The sequence below is a fragment of the Pyxicephalus adspersus genome, chromosome 2, assembly GCF_032062135.1.
Source record: "Pyxicephalus adspersus chromosome 2, UCB_Pads_2.0, whole genome shotgun sequence".
NCBI classification, from domain to species: domain Eukaryota; kingdom Metazoa; phylum Chordata; class Amphibia; order Anura; family Pyxicephalidae; genus Pyxicephalus; species Pyxicephalus adspersus.
The window spans coordinates 99327329-99342116 of record NC_092859.1 but is presented as its reverse complement, the minus strand read 5'-3'; the positions used below and the strand labels follow the sequence as shown (position 1 = coordinate 99342116).

The following is a 14788-nucleotide window of genomic DNA, read 5'->3' as shown; positions in this document are numbered from 1 at the left end:
TAACCAGTATAAAAGGGAGTGGGATTATTACATACCCAGTAAAGCGGGGGTATGGATTATTATTTTACCCAGTAAAGCGGGGGTAGAGATTATTATTTACCCAGTATAGAAGGGACTGGTAATATATACCCAGTAAAATGAGAAAATGGATTATTATATACCCAGTATAGTGGGGGTATGGATTAATATATACCCAGTGTAGAGGGGGTATGAATTAATATATACCCAGTGTAGAAGGGGTAGGGTTTAATATATACCCAGTATAGAAAGGACAGGGATTATTATATACCCAGTAAAATACAAAATGGATTTTTATATACCCAGTATAGTGGGGGTATGGGTTATTAATTACCCAGTAAAGCGGGGGTAGGGATTATTATTTACCCAGTATAATGGGGGTATGGATTATTATTTAGCCAGTGTGGAGGGGGTATAGTTTATTTTATACCCAGTATAGAGATGACAGGGATTATTATATACCAAGTAAAATTAGGAAATGGATTATTATATACCCAGTATAGTGGGAGTGTGGATTATTATTTACCCAGTAAAGCAGGGGTAGGGATTAATATTTACCCAGTATAGTGGGGGCTATGGATTATTATATACCCAGTGTAGAGGGGGTATGAATTATTATATACCCAGTGCAGAGGGGGTATGGTTTATTATATACCTAGTATAGAGAGGACAGGGATTAATATATACCCAGTAAAATTAGAAAATGGATTATTATATGCACCCGACGCTGGAGGGGGAGATCGACGCTGGAGGACGACGCGGGAACACGGACCCGACGCTGGATGAGCACAGCGGGACCAGGTAAGTGAGATTTTAATATAGTGAGAAAAGTACGGGGTTAACGATAATTGCAACTTTTTTTTGCACGGAAAAGTACGGGCTTAACGGTTGGGAGGTTAATATATACACAGTATAGAAAGGACAGGGATTATTATACCCAGTATAGCGGGGGTGGGGATTATTATATTCCCAGTATAAATGGAAGTGTTTTTCCTAAATTTGAATACATCAGTTATTATAGGAAACAACTCCTGTCTGATATTCTCCATATTTAATGATGGGAATGTGTCCCTCCAGTTGTGGTATAACTATCAGGTTTGACATGATACAGTGGGGGTTAAATTCCCACAGCAGCTCTAGAAGAAACAGCACAGTGACATGCATGATAACAGCAGATATGATTTATGTGGATATATGTATTTGCTGTTTTTATTGCTGAGTAATTTGGAAGGTGCTGGGGCTAAACTATGACTGATTTGACCTGCAGCATCCTCTCCTCAGTCAGGTGTCATGAAGGAGTTTATTCTGTGTCTATTCCGTATTATGTTAGGATGGTATGTTATGTCGGGGCAGTGTGTTATGGTATGTTGGAGCTCTGTCAGCCTCTCTCTGGCTGGTTGTCCTGTACAGACATTTTCCAATCTCCCTCCACACGCAGCATCCTTTGGGTTTCCACACACAATCTCTCAGTACGCGTGGGAAGATGATTGGCCCGAGCGTGGCGGCAGCGGATTCGTCCACATCCTGGATTATTATCTCAATCAGCCAATCAGGGTGCACAGAGGGCGGACACGGAAGTGACAGGCCGGCTTGCAATGAATCAATGTCTGTGTGTGCAGAGTGTGTAGTCGGGGTTGTCGTGTCACCTCGGTGTTGTTTATTTGTGTGACCTATGGGTTTCCCAGGTCGCTGCTAATTATCCCCTATTATGGCAATCAGAGGAAGTAATAGGAGTGCTGTGTCTATATAGCTGGCCGCATGGCTCCTCACTGTGCTCCTCTGCACCTCCACAGCTGCGAAGAAGGACCCGTGTGACACGTGTAGAAGGCTGGTGGACAGGTTCCACAAGGTAAACAAACATCCCTCGTCATTCATGGGTGATGTACAGGCAGGCACATTAATCCAATTGCTATATATACATATGTATGTAAAGCAGGAGCTTTAATAACATTTCTTTTCCTTGTTATTAACATGGCAGGCTGCATCATCTTTGTTCTTAAAGCTGAACTCCGGGATCTTGATTTAATTTGTGTGTCTGATTTGCTTTACATCCAGTTTTGCAGAAGTGATTTGTAATAAAGACCATTCCCTCCTGCTGTCCCTGTGTGTGCTGGGTGACTGGTCTTGTATCCGCCCCTTTTATAGCGTATATTTTCTCTGCCCCAGCTATATGTTAATTGCAGCAATGGTGTCACTGCCACTTTTATATATGGGTTTGCAAAGACAATGCACACAAAGTGAATTTATCCTTTTCAGCTAGTTTTGCTGAAAGGTTTTTGTGCACAAAGTTAAAAAGTGAAAATGATATATATATAACATGATATAAAAGATGGTATCAATTAAAACAAAAACATTGTAAAAATCAGAATATGAGTTTTCTCTTCCAGTTCCCATAAACTTTCTACACTTTAATCTTTTGTGCTTATATTCCGTGTCAGTCTGTGTAACAATTTGAAGATAATGCCATTTCAATCAGATTAGTATGTATGAAGTGTTTAAGAGGTTTGGCTTAATCATCCATGCACAGCAGGCTTATTTCCTAACGCTTAATAAACATTAATAGCTAACTGGAACTAGAAGAGTTTCTAAGGATCCTTCACTTATGGCTATTCCGTCCTTTACAGAGACGCATGCAGCCTTATGTGACATATTAGGTCTTGTCCCATACATACTGGTTGCACGTTGGTGATCAAGTCTTGGTGGGCACTAGGAACACTGAATTCCTATTATTTCTTCTAATAATTATTTAATCAAAGTGTTGTCATTGACACTTGAGAGCTAAGTCATTTGACAGTTTTGTAAATCTCAAGGTGATTTCCTGGTCACCCTTCTGTCCTAGCCAATATGAGGGGTTCCATCACAACCAGTATTTTTTGCAGTAACCAACATATGATGCAGCGCTTCAGAAGTCATGTCACTAGCTGTCCATCTAAAGGGACTCACAATCTAATGTTCCTACCATAGTGATATGACTTTCATACAGTCTAAGGTCAATTTCGGGAGAAGCCAGTTAACCTAACTGCATGTTTTTGGAATGTGGGAGGGAACCAGAGTAGCCATGCAAACACAGGGGAACCTATCCATGCAGACAGTGTTCTGGCTGAGATTCAAACCTGGGCCTAGAACTGCAAAGGCCAGAGTGCTAACCTCCGAGCCACCACACTCCCTGGATAAGTTATATTATGGAGAGTGTAAAAGGAGAAATGAGAAGGCTGACAACCCCCCTTTAAAAGTATAAGCTATGTGTGTGTTTTAGTTTTGAACCACAAATCATGGTGCAAGACCAGTAGCTTGGGACAAATATTGAAATTGGGGCATGAAAAGGTTGGTTCCTATAAGGCATGCTAGAAGGGGTTGATGTCACGATTTAGGTGATAGGAGATTGAAGGTTAGGTTTTGGAGTGTATCTTTTTGTTAAAACCTAAGTCCAGGGCAGCAGCTAAAAAAGATGAAATACATATGTAAACTAACTCCCAAAAATAACTCATTATTTTGCAGTTAAGCAATACATCTTGGTCCTCCATATGGATTGCAGGCTCAGGGCGCTGGGTGGGTTGTGTCTCTGGACTCAAGCCGCCCACCCTCCCATCGCAGGTCTGAGAGTGGGTGGGTTCTGGCATCATGACGTCACTCTGTCGAAAGTTTCTTCCCCTTTGGTTGACACAACTCCCTGCGTGGTACTTTTAGTGGTTCATAGGTACCAAAAGGTTGGCGACCACTGGTCTAGTATACACCCCAGTCAACAAATGGCCAAGGATGGAGAATCTACACACAGAATTGGGCATTATCTTGCTCCATATTATTTTCAGGAAGCTCCCAGTGTTATATAGACAGCACCGTGCCATATAGTATACCCCTGACTGGCTCAGAGTCATTTCAGACCTGTAGTGAGCCACGGGAAGAAGAGGGATTGTTTTTGGTATGTTTAAAGTAAATAAGCCCTTAAATGCTAAACTAACTAGTGCTTGAATAGAATGCTTACTTGCCAGATAAGGCATGTGAGGGTCTGTTACCACTAGTGCATTGCACGTGTTAATGCAATGCAAAGCACATAAATTTGTATTGATGTACTTGTTTGCATTTTATGTTAATAACTTTTGTGTGTTATGGTTTATGGGCGGCAAATGAATGGGCTCCCCTAACAAAGTGGGTCTCACCTATTTACATTCTTCAAAACTAGAGAATATAGAATATCATAGGTGCACCTGGGTGATCCAGCAAACCTGGAATCAGTCTGGTGCAGATTTTAAATAAGGGGTTTTTAAAAATTTTATTCCAAAACTGCTGGATCACCCAGATCTTTCCACGATAGTCTATCTTCTCCAGTCTTTGAGAGCTTTAATAAATCAGGCTCAATGTGTACTAACATTGTGTGTTGCCGGTTGGCAGCAGCAACAGAAATGGCAGCATGTCACAAAATGCCATTTTCAGTCTAGGTGGACATTGAAACTTTTATAAGCTTAGTCAAGCATCCCAAGATATATCACCAGGGATACAGGCATAATAAAGCTGATTTCCAGAATTACCTTGATTTAGAGAACAATTGTATCAAAGTGACCATGGTCATCTTTTGCTCAAATTTATCAGTGCCACCTTGCTATAAGTTTCTTACACATGGGCCTTTTGTATCAACAGGTGCTATCAAACCATCAATGACACATACTAACATAACAGGCTCCTGTCCAGGGAACTTGGTCATTTTGGCTCTGATTATCTATTTCACACAAAAAACACAAAGCAGCAGGGAAATGGTTACTCAACAAGGACAGATTACAGGAAAACCATAGATAATATTCTAATCATAAGAAACACTGGTTTACGGAATCTCTTCTAGGTTGGGAAGGTTTGGAGTCTTGTACTTTGTTGGCTATTGATTAATGCAGAAGGTTTGTAGGTCAAGCAATGCCCTTTTTTGTTAACATATGATTTTATAAATGCAATTTCTGATGGCTTAGATGTCTTCTTCAGGTATATATACCTGATTTAAATAGGATGTAACTTTTGGATTGACTGCCATTTGTAAGTATAACTAAATACTGGAACTTGATAGGGCACACTCATAAAATTAAGGTAACTAGGTGTGTTTGTCCTAAAAGCTCAGCTTTCAGCACTTGACTGACTTGTGCAGTTGAACAAATTGAACCATTTATTGTCTTTACTTTTTTACAGGGTCTTGAAGAGACATCAAAAAAAAATTTTGGAGGAGGGAACACTGCTTGGGAAGAAAAAACGTTATCAAAATATGAAACTAGGTATCAAACCTAAAAATTACAAAGTAGCATTAGTATTGTACATATTTTGTACCAACTGGAGATGTATAAACATTATTTATATATTTTATTACTTTATTATGTCTTTATAGAGTTCAATTAATTTCCTTATTCCTGTGTTTTTTCCATAGTGAGATACGCCTTGTGGAAATTATAGAAAATCTTTGTGACGCCAGTGACTTTGAGTGCAATATTATGGTAGAAGAACATGAAGAACAGATTGAAAAATGGTGGTTCAAAATGTAAGTTGTGATTTTGTGTTTGGCGTTTCTAATTTGTTTGAACTTGTTTGAATGCCTAGGCATAGGTAGACTAAATGACAGATTGGGTCTGGTAATGCTGCCCATGTTTTCATATAATTTTCCATATCTTTTAGTAATTGCAATAAAAAGAAAGGCAATTTGATCAAAAAAACTATTGTTTGTCAAAAACAAAAAAAATATAAAAAGGATAGTTGCTCCTGCTGGAATGTCTGATCCTATTCCTCTTGTCAGGCAAGCATTTCACATCAGTCAAAAGTTCATTTAAGACTGTTTGGTCAGTTTATATGAAATAATTGTGTATGAACAGAAATTCCTATTAACAAAAGTTGTTTGAATTTGTATAATCTATAATATTGGTTTAACCTCCTGTACCTATGCAAATAGAAGGATAAAGTGCCTGGGCGGAACATTTGCCCATTTCTGTGAAAAATTACCATTACCACCTTTCATTCTCACTCTCTTCAACTCCTTTTCCCATTAGCTGAAGGGTTACTAAAGTTTCCCTTTAAAGTTACCTTGTCATGAAGGAAGTTTAAGCTGTATAAGTATAAGCCAACCTCCTTCTGAAAAAGCGGGATGCCTGGTGACGACTAACTTTAATTTGTTTTAGTCAAAGTCCTGGAATGCTGCAACTCAGTATCAAAAAAGTGTCAGAACTGAGCAAAGCAACAAGTGTTCTCAAAGGAGAGTTCAGTTTTGGTAGTCCTAATTTTTCTGTAATGATAGTTTTCCTTTAAAGAGCATGACAGAATAGCTTCACCTTAAAACATTGCTTTTTGACAGTATTACTGTCATTTTAAATCACATTTTTTTGTATTTTCACAGGAGGAAGAAGTATCCAGATTTACAGAAATGGTTTTGCATTGAGACTATAAAAGTCTGTTGTCCTTCTGGGACATATGGCCCTGACTGCCTAGGTAAAATGAAAGTATAGACTGCAAGCTTTGTAGGGATAAATACATGCTGCATCCAGCTGTGTTAAAATAGAATGTATAATATTATGAGCATGTCATTTTAAAGGGTCAGCAAACTCAAAAATGATATTTTATTTTTTGTTACATGCCAGATAATAGAACCACTTTATATATTAGTCTGTCAAAGATTTAGGAGCCGAAAGGTTTGCACGCCTTCTTTAATGATTTAAAGGAAATGGTTCATTTTATTGTGTTTTATATATTGATATTGTGCAGTTCAAAGACCAGGGCAGCCTACATAGACAATAAATCTAAAACAAATGCAAATATTCCATGATTTCACAAAAATTCCAGCATTGTTGTATTAGCCTTGCCAGTATGATTAATAGACAGAAAATGTGTTTGCAGACTCCCCTTCCCCAGTAAAAAATACATTGACAGCTGACATGTTGATCACATGATCAGTTTGACTGGTTCCTGAACTTCAGTAGATAGCAGGAGCTGTCTCTGACAAAGCAGTCTTGAAGTTAGGAGCTTTACGCAGATTACATTGATTAACTGGGTAATATTGAAATAATATGGTACTTTTTGTTAGCAAAACAGACCATTCTATACTCTATGTTGTGTTTTAGCTTGTCTAGGTGGATCAGAACGTCCATGTCATGGGAACGGTTTTTGCAGTGGTGAAGGTACCAGGGGAGGAGATGGAACTTGCAACTGCAAGACAGAGTATACAGGACCATTTTGTCTGGAATGTGCAGATGGATACTACAGCTCTGAAAGAAATGACACTCATTCTGTATGCAGTGGTAATTGCTGTTTGCATTATTTGTTAACTATTTACTTGTAGCCAGGCACATGTGGGGAATAAATGACTATCACAGCTTCAGAGGAAAAAATAAATAGCTTAAAAGGTGCTGCACTTAGGAACTAATTCTCTTCACAGAATCAAGATCACATTTTCACATTTTAATAAAATTAGTGGGATCTAGAATCAAAGTATACATTCATTGTTCACGGAGCTGAAAAACACTTACTGATTATACATATACAAAATATACATATATTCTGAATCCTTTAAATCCTACAAAAACCCTAAAGTTTCAGTACAGTACAGATCTTCTCCCCTCTCTGTTTTTGCTGCCTCGACTATATAAACAGCCCAAGAAGATGAATATAAGACTTTATAACTGTTGTAAAATCTAAGCGGTGATTTATCAGTTTCTCACTGAGAAAGGAGAATCATGATGTCACATGCCTTGCTTCAGCATGCACGGTTGGCAGTGGAAAGAGGAAGCATCCACTGGGTCACCAACAGTTGGAAAATCTCCATTATTGAAAAAACCAATTGCCTTAGAAATGACCAATTTTGGTCTCATGGTGCATATATAAATGTCCCACTCCTCAACCAAACAATGTATAGGAGGCATGGTTGAGCCATATAGCCCACACCTAGTCCACATGTTATCTACCCTTACTAACTTTAAAGGGTTCTTTCCAAAAACATTCTTTAGCAACCCTGTTTCTATTCCTAGAGAAAGGAAGTTGATAGGAAAACTATACAGAAGTACAAAGGTAACTAAAGTTAATTACAGCTTATCACATGAATCCTGCTTTACCCGATTAGAAATAGTATTAGGACTTCCCTTTTTTTTCAACTTGATTACTTTAGTAGTAGAAAGTTACAGATTTGCATTAAAATGTAGGTACTTTCTCATTTGCACTTAAAAGAAATGATGCACAATGTTTGTCAGTTGACCATGAACATGACTTGGAACGCTTGTATTGCTTGGGAAAGGGGGCTGATGCACAAAAGGAACCAAAAACCAAAACAGTAAATGCTTAAAGCAACTGGAGTTTCCAGTAAAATAGCACTGCTTCATCTGCCAAAGGTCTGTGGACTGACATTCAAACATCTTTATCTCAAACAAGAACTACACTGGATGTCTGCTGTGTGAGCTGATGAATAGTATGTTTATCCTTGCTGTTCAGTTTTGATGTACCTCTCCTACTTTTTTTTAGCTTGCCATGAAGCATGTCAAACATGCCAAGGGGCAACTAATAAGGACTGCAAGGAATGTAAAGAAGGATGGACAGAAGAAGATGGAAGCTGTGTGGGTCAGTATCTCTGAAATTTCTTTGAAGTAATTTAGTTTTAGCATAAATAGTATTTCAGAGCGTCATGTTCAGCATTAAGTGAATGTTAACTAGGACTCCTAAATAAACCAATAGGTGTAGGCTAAATACTCCCTTAAAGGGTAAGTATACCTAGAACTCATATTCCAGTGATATATCAATGCTGGTAAGTTGTGTCACCATAGGATTCTAATCTGAGCTGAGAAGTTCTAAACTATGCTTCCAAGTTTCCTTCCTCCTCTCTTCCCTACAGACGATACAAGGTGTAATTGAAACAATAAAATGGCTGGTACCCTAACAAAATCTACATCTTGGTTAGCTGAAGCTTTTTCTGTTGTACAATGTATATTCATATAAATAGATTGACTACCCACCATTTTATTTTGTAATAGACCAAGATGAATGTGCTGCAGAAACATCTCCTTGTAAAGAAAGTCAGTATTGTTTAAACACAGAAGGATCATATTCATGTAAAAGTAAGTGTGTTACCAATATCTAAGATCATGGGTTCTCTAAGTTAAATTAGCACAAACAGAAGGACTGGAGTCAAAATAAAGCAACTGAACATAACAGATATGACTTCAGACAGTTCATGCACTTATTCTAGATATGTGATAAGGCACTATGACTTTTTCAATGAGCCATAACACAAGGGCGAGAATTTCTCAATGGGACTCCAAAATGTTCCCAAATATTGAATATTGAATTGCAATGTGGAGTATAGTTTTACTCCAGAGGGGGGTGGTGAATGTAACTGTACAGTGGCATTAACAAGAGTGTGTTTAGTGTTTGTGTCTATGTAGGTGTGAGCCCAGAGCTTTGAAAGTTTGACATTTTTTTATACATGATATTGATTGTGCTTACACAGATTTGTTGATGATTGCTTTGCTATTTTATTAGAGTGTGATGAAAGCTGCTCAGGGTGTACTGGCGAGGGTCCAGAGAAGTGCACAGAGTGCTCAGCTGGGTATGTGTTAGAAGATAACAAATGTACAGGTAAGAAAACACTTGCAACATTACTTGTATTCCTTTTTTCCTAAAGACATGATAGATAAATTACCTTATTCACAATTTAATCTAACATACAGAACAAGGAAAATGGTATACTCTACTATATACTAAATATTTTACTGTCCCTGCTGATCCAACATAGGCAGATTTTATTTTGATATCTTGTGCTTGGCCTGTTCCTGCTTTTTTCTTGTTGATCATTGCAATAGCAATATATTACTGGATGAAAACAATGAGAGGTAAATCAGTATAAATCGCTATTGGGAGCTAAAAAAAATATTAACTATTTCCACCATAAATTAACCAACAGAAACTGCTGATCTCCTGTTGCCTTTTATAATAAATATTGATAATATTGTGCTGGACTTTAATATTTTCCGATACATTTAAGTGGGTTGTGTTGCTCAACACAGCCCCAAAACAAGAACATAGCAGATAGCTGCTTGAAAATAATCCTAATTGTTTTCCTGTGTTTCCCATAACTACCTCTGGAATGTATTTTTTTTCTAATCATCACTAAAATAGACATCTTCTCTTTGTCAATGATAACACTTTTTTTACTTATATGCATGATATACTGTGTTTTTGTACATACTTCATAGTTTTGTCCTACGGATAAGCAATCATGATTTCTGCTTTCAGATTTAAATGAGTGTGAGAGTTCTGAGAAAATTTGTGTCCGAGAGAATGAGGACTGTATAAACAATCCTGGCAGCTATAAATGTGTCTGTGCTGAAGGATTTGAAGAAAAGGATGGACAATGTGTACCCATTCTAAAGACAGGTATTTTTTGTGCAAACTCCTTGTAATAGTGTTGGTGTAAGAACGCATTTACCGTAACTTCAATGACTATATTTTGGCTTGTGTACACAGGCTTGTACTTGTATCTGCAGGTCAGCAGATTGCCATCAATGTCAATGGTGTAGTGTGGGTGACATTTCTAAGAATGCTTTTGACCTGCTTTGCGTTGCGTTTCTATGAACACCGAATGCCCTTCAGAGATGCAATTGCATTGCATGCAAAGAAACTTTGTTTTGTGAATAACAGGCACTGCTTGGTTCTGATGTAAGACAGCATCAGGTTTATTGTCAGAACCTACCTACTCTTAATGAATATCTGGTTTTATTTTTTTTTTTTGCCAGATATTGATTAATAGAATAGAAATGGCCTTGACTATGTTATGGCCGTTTGTAGACCAAGACATTCCCTAGGGCCCTGTATCGAGATTCATATCCATTGAATATAAACATGTTGTATGTATAAGAAAAAATACATTTAGCCTAACATTTTTTTGGTTCCTTTTGTGCACTGTAATTATACCCAACAGGCTGAAAATCTGAATCTGTTTTATAGCTAAAGTTGGCCAAGGGGTGTAACAGAATAGTTTACTGACTCCCCCCACCTATATTCAATCTTTTCTTTCAGGTTTAAACATAGCAGAGAAAGGGAAAATTCCAAACCAAATTTAACTTTTCAAAAAATGTTTTGAAAATACATATTATTTAAATATAGAAAAAGAACCAATACTATTTCTGTTTGTGACTTACCAAATAAATAGCTAAAATAATGTTTTAGGAAGGTGTTACAGTAGATTAGTGGAGTTAAAATTTCCTTTTATTCTTTCTCATATAGTAAAATAACATTTATTAACTACATGATCAGACATGCTCTTTTTGAATAATTGTAAGAATACCCTTCAGAAATATGTGTAAAATAGATTTATATGTTTGTAAGTCTAGATAAATGTAGGGTATTGTTTTAAACCTCCGGCTATTATTTTTACTTTATAGACGAAGAAACTGAGCAGAACATAACATCTGATGCAGCACAAGAATCAAAAGGTGTACATGAGGACCTCTGACCCACATCCTTAATTTAAATATCATTTTAAGTTATTGGACTCCATCCTGTTATATGAGTAACAAGGTTGCCAACTGTTGGTATTTTATCTGGTATTCAGATGGGATTAGCGCTAATGGATGCACAGGTTAATTTGCATAAAAACAAGATGTGTCTTATATTTTGATAATACTTTCTAATAAATGTTTCTTCAGTGAAAATGTGAATTTGAGTTTTTATTTAGAAATATAGGCAAGTCCAAGTTACTTTGTTCCATCAGTAATTGCGACTTATTTACAACTAATAAAGACACAGAAGAAGTGGGGTTAATTGTAGTGGCTGCAATGGAGTGAGCAGAACAACTCATACGTGTCAACATTTTTGTTGGGATAGGATAGACAGATCTACTGTATTACTAATTATATTCATAAAAAGTCTGGTACATTTCCTATTCCTATTTTACCTCCCTCAGCACACTTCTTGGTATTTTCACCAAGGCATGTTTTCTCTCTATGGACATACCAAATTTTGGGGGTATAACATCATGAGTTACCACACTGATTGACACCAAACCTGGTGCAACAATTGATCAAGGGATAAAGAGTATGACTATACCAGTACAACCAGGAGGAAGGACCTGACATAAATATACCAGTAAACAAGTTACCAGGGCACTTTGGCCTACCATGTTGGCTGCATCCCTTATATGATGTCTGCTTCAAGATGCATTTACACAAAATTCAGAAGTTGTTTAACTTGTTATATCGAACACCTGTTATATAACAACTAATTTACCTAGAGTCCAAACTCTAATACCACCTGGGACTCCCATTCAACTTACATACATGGAATAAACAAACTACGAAAACTGTACATTACATGGGCATGTGTTCATTTTAGAACTGCTTCTCTCCCCATTCATGTCCATAGGAATTGAAAGGCTTGATACTGCTTTAGAAAGAAATCCGAACAGCTTTAAGAAATTTTAGAAGCATTTCAGACTGAACTGACATGCAAACTGAATGTACTAGATACTATTCTGCTTTTGCACTTCTATAAATGCCCTAAGGATGAAGAGGGAGATACAGTAGTAATAGGGAAATTATGAAGTTTTAGGGGTAAACGTACTGTTTTACTCAAGAGGTAATATGAACTATTGGTGGTTAGATTTAGATAAGGGGTTGCCTTGGTGTTTTGTTGAAGGAAAATAAAGTGTTTTATGATGTGGGTCAGTGTACAGATCATTGTGCTATGGTAAGAATATCCCAACTCCATTTTACCATGTTTATACTTTTCAGAATGTGCCTGTTAAGTCACCTAAATTGAAAAATACATTTCTTGCAATACAATCAGTCAGACCATGCTATAGGTAAGGTATTGGTACAATGGTTCCAAATAAATGTCATTTAATGCCAAAGAATGGTACACTGGCGGAGATATGCTGATAACAGTTCATACAGGCAAACATACTGCAAGTCGCCCTTCATCAAATGTTTGGGCTAGGTGAAGGTCAGGGATTTATTTGAAGTATGAGCCAAGTAACTTGGCTCATACAATGAATATCAGGCACTGTAATGATAAGCTGCATTGTGGTTTATATCTAAGTTACATATGAACCTTTGTTACTTTTGTTTTGTTTTAGGGATAGAAGAATACATTTATATATTTAATACTCATTAAATCAAATTGTTATGTTATGTGAATATGTTAACTGCCTTTTTTAGCATTTTTTGGAAAACCATGTATTTTACCTTGAAAATGCTAGATGCCTGGCTGTTATATTGATTGGATGGCTTCAAAAATTTGTCAATAAACCTGAAAAAAATATGCAAATTAAGGGTTATTTTCCTATAACTTATTTACATGTTTGGTCAGGTCAGTGATTCACAACATTTTAATGCCATAGACAGCTGGACAACAGAAATGTTCAGAAGTAAGACAGTTTTGGGGTTTTTTCCACTAATTTGGACAAGGTTTGCTGGATCACCCATTTCACTGATGAAAGTGCATATTCTCCAGCCTTGGAGAGCTTTAATAAATCTGGCCCATTGTTCCAGGTTTCTTGTGGTTAGTTCCGATACATCTTAGCAAACCTAAGCCACGTTCTTTTGAGAGAGAAAAGAGTTTCTCCTGGTAACCTTTCCAAACAAGCCATGCATGTTCAACCTTTTTCTAATTTTAACGTCATGAACTTCACATTTAACCTCCTTGGCAGTATGAATAATAAGTATTTTTAAATGTAAAAGAGGTACATTTAAAAATATATAGTATTTAATATTTTCGCCTGGCCATGCCCCCTAGCCACATGCTCGCACGCAGATGCCTGGCCGGCATCTGCTTACTCTGGCCTCACGTCCCCAATGTTCACTTGCCGGGAATGCATATGCCGGCTGGGCATCGCCAGGTTACACAGATGCCCAGCCGGCATCACCAGGAGAAGTGTGGCTCGGGGACCGCTTTAGGTATGAATAATTCAACCCGGGCCACATTCAGGATTACTGCTAGGGAGGGTAACATTCTAACTGAGGCCTGTAGATCTGAGATGTAGCTTGTGGATTTTTAACAATTTCATCATAGCACGGTCTGACCTTGGGGTAAATATGTTGGCGTGTTCATTCCTGGGAAGATGGGCAACTGCCTTGAATGTTTTCACTTATTATTAATCTTTTTAACTGTAAAATGAGGGACTTCAGTTTTTTTTGTATTTAGCCTTCTCAGATTGTTGGGTAACTATTGCTTCTCCAAGATGATTGCTGATGTTTTTCCTCTTTAGCATTGTGTACACACACATCTGAGTGCTGTAGACCGGCAAACTGCCAAACTAATGCTTTACAGAGGTGGTCATACTTGCTGATGATAAATTAACCAAGTTTTTTTAGACACTGTTTCTGCATTTAACATGGCCCTTGTTAAATAAACACGTCATGTGTTGTTGTTTATCTGAGGTCGTATTTATCTAATTGTTAGATTTGCTAAGAACCAGATGATTTTGTATTATGTCCTTAAATGCAAAACCTTACAGTTAAAAGTACTTTTTTTTTCACACTACTGTAAAAGGATAAACTGTAAAGAGAGGGGTGCCAGAACTTAATTTGCTATGGTTAAAAATAAAACTCGTTACATTGGTCTGATCTGCATCAGATGTTATTTCTTTTGCTGGTCTGTTGTGTTTACTTGACATGGACAGGTTAGGAAGATCCTAGGTTTAAGTATTTAGTCTCATGTTACTGAGGAATTATATAGTCAACAGCAGTATATAAAGAATTACATTCATGTAATTTATATATTGTATAATGTATATAATGTATAATGTACATACATGATGAAGTTCCATGAT

General features: G+C 37.2%; 1 protein-coding gene across 1 annotated transcript; it reads left to right on the top strand.

Moving 5' to 3' along the window:
• The first annotated feature begins 1584 nt into the window (after positions 1-1584).
• Positions 1585-11672, top strand: CRELD2 (cysteine rich with EGF like domains 2). Its single transcript, XM_072401619.1, has 10 exons — positions 1585-1867; positions 5188-5270; positions 5420-5530; positions 6377-6468; positions 7098-7274; positions 8488-8583; positions 8994-9077; positions 9502-9597; positions 10255-10395; positions 11403-11672. The coding sequence occupies exons 3-10, from the start codon at positions 5484-5486 to the stop codon at positions 11471-11473; spliced, it is 804 nt and encodes a 267-aa protein (XP_072257720.1). The 5' UTR covers positions 1585-1867; positions 5188-5270; positions 5420-5483; the 3' UTR covers positions 11474-11672.
• The last annotated feature ends 3116 nt before the right edge of the window (positions 11673-14788 follow it).

Excerpts from the sequence above, each read along its gene's own strand:
- CRELD2 (XM_072401619.1), top strand. The coding sequence starts at position 5,484 with ATGGTAGAAGAACATGAAGAACAGATTGAAAAATGGTGGTTCAAAAT. Across the intron at positions 6,469-7,097 it reads ATATGGCCCTGACTGCCTAG|CTTGTCTAGGTGGATCAGAA; the intron begins GTAAAATGAAAG and ends GTTGTGTTTTAG. Across the intron at positions 9,598-10,254 it reads AGAAGATAACAAATGTACAG|ATTTAAATGAGTGTGAGAGT; the intron begins GTAAGAAAACAC and ends TTCTGCTTTCAG.